Genomic DNA, 6,037 nt, shown 5'->3' with positions numbered 1-6,037 from the left:
AGGTGGCTGCAGTAGTATTAGCAATCCCCTTGCCCCTATTAAATTAGTCTCAATGTGCATACATGTTTACATTTAAACAAAAATGTTGAGTATTAGTCCCTAGCTCTTCCCTAAACAAAGGCTGTCTGGTCCAGAGCTACCATGATAAACTAGAAGGGGAGAGGAGAGGCTGTGTAGAGGAAGCTTTGTCTTTGATGGGAATAGGAAGCATCCTAAATACAGGATGGGGCCTTGGGCTGGGCCCACTTGGGAAGGAAGAAATAGAATGGGGCTTTAGGTTCCAGGATGGGTGTCTGATGTGAGATTTTAAAGCACTCAAGCATGCACATGGTTGAGGAGGGCTATAGAAAGTGTACCTGTGAGAAGGAGGTTGGGGGGGGGATGGGAGAGAAGGCATTGCAGCTCACAGAGGAGGAGGAGGGCAAGACCGTGTGTTTCCTGTGTATCCATCACTTTCCATTTCTAGGGACCTCCCTCGCGAACAGCAGAGCTCAGTCAGGACCAGGGACAGCTCCGGGCCTGCTCTTGTTTTCCTCCTTTAGCAGGGTTGCTTTCTTTTTTTTTTTTTTTTTTTTTGGTACCCGGGATTGAACTCGGGTCCTTGCGCTTGCGCAACGGCAAAACCACTGAGCTAAATCCCCGCCCCAGGGTTGCTTTCTTTTCTGTCTCCTTAGCCATAATTTCACCCAGACTGCCCCTCAGGGACCCTATCCTGACTAAACTCATGTCTTCCCTGTTCTTTTTCTAACCTCTGCGTGAATCCGGAGTCTTCCACTCTTTCTCATTCAACCTCCCATGCCAGCTGGCATCAGTCTCCCCATCATCTCATCCCATGAAAGCCACTCTCCCCCTTCTAATCGTCAGTCCCATTCTCACCTTACTCTTCAGTTCTCATTTCTGGCATATGTGGAGATGTTTCACATATTTTAGTCCCTTTTTTCTACCGCATGGTGTCTGGGTGTCTTCTCTCTCCTAGGCCTCCCCCCTCCTACCACAACAAATGTAGTACATATAAGATAGGAGAATGAGGGCTTCTGAAGCCCAGCCTCTGAAATCAGGAGACCTAGCTTTTTTGATACTGATTGTGCCAGTGACCTACTGTGTCTTATTAGACAGCTAGTTAGTCTCTTCAAACCTGTTTTTTTTTTCTTAAAATGAGAATTCTTATTCAGAAGACTAACGTGGTGCTTGAAAAGTAGTAAATATTCACTGTTCACTGGATTGACAGACCACTGTGAGGATATAAGCAAATGGGATATGTAAAGAACAACTTTGTAAAGTTTCATAAATAAGTTAATTTGAGCCTTGCGACAATCCTATTAAGGCATACCATTGTTAAATCTTCCCATTCTGCGGATAAGGAAACGGCATAGAGACGTTCCTAAGATACAGTACTCCGCAGCAAGTGGCCAAACACGATATATTAAAAGCAAGACAGTCGGCAGTGAGTCTAAAATTATGCAATACATATGAAATGCTTCAGATAGGAGCTACTCACACTGGGATAGTGTTTTAGTGGGTCTGTTCCTGAGAGCAGGTAGCGTCCTAGGAGAGAGACCAAAAGAACTACAACATCCATGAGGCTTAGCGCCTTTCTTACGGAACTTCCGACTGGCTCCGGATGCGGCCCGTCATTGGTTCTCTGTGGGGCCTGGAGGCGGGAATTGGAGGTCAGGAGCGGTGCTGGTTTAGGATTGGTAGAGTTGCAATCAGTCACGCCTCAAACTCGGAAATAATCTCCGCGGATAGGCCCTTGAGTAATGCAGATGCTAGAGTTCGGAGGGGTTGGAGTGAATGGAGTGGTTCTCGGTCCACCTCAGGAAGCGATTCTGAGCCCTTGAAGGGCTGCTTCTGAAGACGCGGGTCCCCCAGCTGGAGAGGGACCCCCTGCTGCCTTCCAATTCGTGCCCCATGGAGTCTCCATTCAGCAGCCCGGTGGAGGCAGTCCTGCAGCGGGAGGCAGGCCTCCCGGGACTGCTCACTCCTCTCGCTGACCTCGACCGAGTGTACGAGCTGGAGCGAATCGTTGGATTTGTCCGCGACCTAGGGTGTCAACGGGTGAGGGCAGACTTAGGAGTGGTGATTCACTTCTTGGGATGGGTTGCCCAGAGGATGGGGATCTTGGAGGATTTCATGAGGGCAAGGGGTTGGGGGAATCAGAGTCAGTCTCCGCAGAGCGTGGGCCACCTGCCACTCATCCCGTGGAACAGAGTGCTCTTCCGGGACCAGGGACCTTGAGGTTGAGTGGGGGCTTCCAGAAAAATTTCCTGTAAAGAGGCCCTTGGTGGGAGTGGGGGTGGGGTGGGTGAAGCTCTTGCTGACTCCGTGGTTTATGCTTACAGGTGGCCTTGCAGTTCCCTGACCAGCTTTTGGGAGATGCAGGCGCCGTGGCTGCACGACTGGAGGAGACTACAGGGTCGAAGATGTTTATTTTAGGAGACACAGCCTATGGCAGGTGTGACCGCGGGTTTCAGTGGGCTAGGTCTGTGTATCCAGGCCTCATGGGGTTTTCCTGCTTCTTCCTCTAGTGTTTGCGTTCTTTGATGATGATGGTAACTCCCCTCCTGGTGCTTGCACCCCTTAGTGACAAGATCTTTCATGTCACCATTTTCTTCACTGGCCATATTTCCCATTGATGACCGTGATTCATCTCCAGGTAAGGACCCTTCTCACTGATGGTATCTCTTCTGCAGCTGCTGTGTGGATGTACTGGGTGCTGAGCAAGCTGGAGCTCAGGCCCTTGTTCACTTTGGCACCGCCTGCTTAAGTCCCCCAGCCCGCCCGCTACCTGTCACCTTCATCCTTGGCCAACGTTCTGTGGCTTTGGAGCTCTGCGCCAAGGCCTTTGAAGTGCAGAACCCAGACCCTACAGTGCCCATGGTGCTGCTGAGTGAACCAGCCTGTGCCCACGCCCTGGGTGAGGGGTTATGCCTGTGCAAGAAGGAAGGGTGGGCTTGTGGTTGTGTGCCTTTATTTCCCATTTTAGTACACTCCTATAGAGCGCTTGGCCCAAGTCTTTGCTTTTAGGTCACATTTAGTCTCCTGTTTTGGCAGGCCCCACCACTGACACTACCTTCTTCTCTTCTAGAGGCCTTGGCCATGCTCCTGCACCCTAAATACCAGGACCTGATTGTTTCCAGCCCAGCTCTTCCCCTACCGTCTGAGTCCCCCAGTCCAGAGCCTAAGCCCCTGGAGTGTTTTGGGCGCCACTTCCCCCTGGCCCCAGGGAGGTGTCTGGAAGAATATGGTGCCTTCTATGTGGGGGGCTCTAAGGCTAGCCCTAACTCTGACCTTGACCCAGACCTGAGCCGGCTGCTCTTGGGGTGGGCACCAGGGCAGCCCTTCTTCTCCTGCTGCCCAGACACAGGGCAGACTCAGGATGAGGGTGTCCGGGCTGGACGTCTAAGGGCACGAAGACGGTATCTGGTAGAGAGAGCCAGAGATGCCCGTGTGGTAGGCCTGTTGGCAGGCACACTGGGTGTGGCACGACACTGTGAGGCACTGGCACACTTTCGGAACCTGACGCGGGCTGCTGGCAAACGTAGCTATGTGTTGGCTCTGGGACGGCCCACCCCTGCTAAGCTTGCCAACTTTCCTGAGATGGATGTCTTTGTATTGTTGGCCTGTCCTCTGGGTGCCCTAGCTCCACAGCCTTCTGGTAGCTTCTTCCGGCCTGTACTGACACCATGTGAGTTGGAGGCTGCCTGCAACCCTGCCTGGCCACCTCCAGGCCTGGCTCCCTATCTTACACATTATGCGGACTTATTGCCTGGTGAGTTGTAGGGAACTGGCTTAGTTGGGAACTTGGGGCAGCTGGAAACTTGGAGTTGTGGGGCCGGTATGGATTTGCTTTCTCCCTCCCTCCCAGGCTCCCCCTTCCATGTGCCCTTGCCACCACCTGAGTCAGAGCTGTGGGATGCCCCAGATGTGTCCCTCATTTCTGGGGAGCTCCGACCCCCACTTGCCTGCAGGCCATTGAATGATCCTGGATGCTCTGCCCTGACCCCACGGCCCCAGCTGGAGCTGGCTGAGAGCAGCCCTGCAGGTAAATATGCAAGTCTCTACCCCTGCTGAAGTCTTTCTTTAGGTCCAGCCCACTTTGCCTGAACTCCCTCCCTCTCTCTACAGCCTCATTCCTTAGTTTCCGGAGCTGGCAGGGACTGGAGCTCCGCTTGGGTCAGACACCGGTGACAGAAGCTGTGAGTGGAAGACGAGGGATTGCGATTGCCTATGAAGATGAGGGAAGCAGCTGATACCTTGTGGGGCCAGAGACACAGAGGAACTTATGAGTTGCTGCTAGAACCTTTATTGTTCTCAGCACTGACTTATCATCCCACCAGGATCCTTGAAGGAGCCTGCACAGAGAGGGCAAGCCAGACAGCCCCTTATTGAAGATCAGATCCATGCCTGTCCTTTCCTGGCACTGGCATCAGGCTTACCACATACTGGCTTAGTAAATGTTTATTGCTTGACTGATGAAGGAAAAGGCTTAGGGACATTCTTGAGGCCTTCTGGGCACATCTGTCTCTGGAGCAGCCCTGGACCAGTGGCCAATCCCAGTTCCAGATCTGCAGTTGAGGGTTTGGCCTTATTAAAGGGCAGGTGCTACGTCTTCCAGACCAGGTATCCCAACATCAGCACTGCTGAGATTTTGGACAAGATAATTCCTTGTTGTGGAGGCTGTCCTGTGTATGGCAGGATGTTTAGCAGAAACGCTAGCCTCTGCCCACAAGACATCAGAAGTGTTCTGTAGTTGTGACAACCAAAAATGTCTTCAGACCTCGGCAAATGCTCCCTGTGGGGCCATAACTGCTCCTAGTTGAAAACCACTGATCTAGACCTACACTGTCCAGGACAGTAGCCACTAGACACATATTTAAATTCAAATTATGGCCAGGGATTTACCTCAGTGGCACCGTGCCTGCCTTGCAAGCACAAGATCCTAAGTTCAATCCCCAGTACCAAAAGATAAATAAATTCAGATTATTTAGATTATTTAGATTAGCTCAATTTCTCAGTCACACTGATTTCAAATACTCATAGGTGAATGAGAAGACAGCATAGGTATAGGACATTTCTATCACTGCATAAAGTTCTATTGGATAATGCTGATCTACACTGATTCAGACTTTTTTTCTCAGGATACAGAACTTCAAATAAACCAAATACTTTTTCTCCTGTTTCTTTTTATTCATGAAACACAAATGTGAATTGTATTTAAGCAGTCTTGTCCTGACAGTCAACGTTGGGAAGAGAGACAAATTTACAATGACTCCACAGTGAAACACTGCTATCTCTGAAGAGGGAGGTCCCAGTGGCAGTGGGATCCCATACAGACACCCGATTAGGGGTTACAATATTAAAACAGGATAGGCAAGGAAGTCCTTTGAAGAAGGTGAGCAAAGACGAGGGAAGTTACAGATTGAGCCAGAGAAGTAGAGGAAACATGCAAGGGCACTGAGGTAGGGATGTGGCTGGCAGGTTTAAGTAATAGAAGGACTGTGCAGCCAGAGGGAGAACAGTGGCGGGTTCCTTCGCCAGCACCAGGGGTGGGAAATAAGGAACGTGGTGAGTTGCACTAGTAGGCCAATGTAATAATTTTGGCTTTTATTCTGAGTGAAAGGAGAACCATAAGGCATTTAAACAGGAGAGTGACGAGGCCTTACGGAAATTTTACAAGGCTCACCAGCGAGCGTCGTGGGAGCCCAGAGCATGCCCGCCACCCTGCGTCTTGTGTTAGGGAAAGCATCCTGGAAGAATGGCCTCTGAGGACCAGGAGGTAGCGGCCAGGCAGTGGACGAGCACGAACAGGACTGCTTGAGGCAGAGGAAGCAGTCTGGCACCTCCCTGGTTGCCAGGGAGAAGGCGGAAGGATGAGCACTGATTGGAAGCCGGAGATCAGGCTAGGCAGCGAGACCAGGGAGAAAAGTGGGAAGCACCGGGCGCCCCTGGTGCCGCCCGGAGGCGCGACTACAACTACCACAATGCTTTGCGCAGGCCGACAGCGGCGCAGGGCCCAGAGTGGGGTCACGTGCGG

At 51.5% G+C, this 6,037-nt stretch overlaps 1 protein-coding gene across 1 annotated transcript; it reads left to right on the top strand.

Annotated features, from left to right (window-relative positions):
- The first annotated feature begins 1,713 nt into the window (after positions 1 to 1,713).
- Positions 1,714 to 5,174, top strand: Dph2 (diphthamide biosynthesis 2). Its single transcript, XM_004871896.3, has 6 exons — positions 1,714 to 2,058; positions 2,343 to 2,455; positions 2,694 to 2,917; positions 3,089 to 3,772; positions 3,869 to 4,045; positions 4,129 to 5,174. The coding sequence occupies exons 1-6, from the start codon at positions 1,912 to 1,914 to the stop codon at positions 4,251 to 4,253; spliced, it is 1,470 nt and encodes a 489-aa protein (XP_004871953.1). The 5' UTR covers positions 1,714 to 1,911; the 3' UTR covers positions 4,254 to 5,174.
- The last annotated feature ends 863 nt before the right edge of the window (positions 5,175 to 6,037 follow it).

Source organism: Heterocephalus glaber, unplaced genomic scaffold, assembly GCF_053883595.1.
Source record: "Heterocephalus glaber isolate CG9 unplaced genomic scaffold, H.glaber_assembly_v1.0 deba00001452, whole genome shotgun sequence".
Classification (NCBI taxonomy): domain Eukaryota; kingdom Metazoa; phylum Chordata; class Mammalia; order Rodentia; family Bathyergidae; genus Heterocephalus; species Heterocephalus glaber.
Note: the sequence above shows the minus strand (reverse complement) of the source record. Positions and strands in the feature narration are given on the sequence as shown.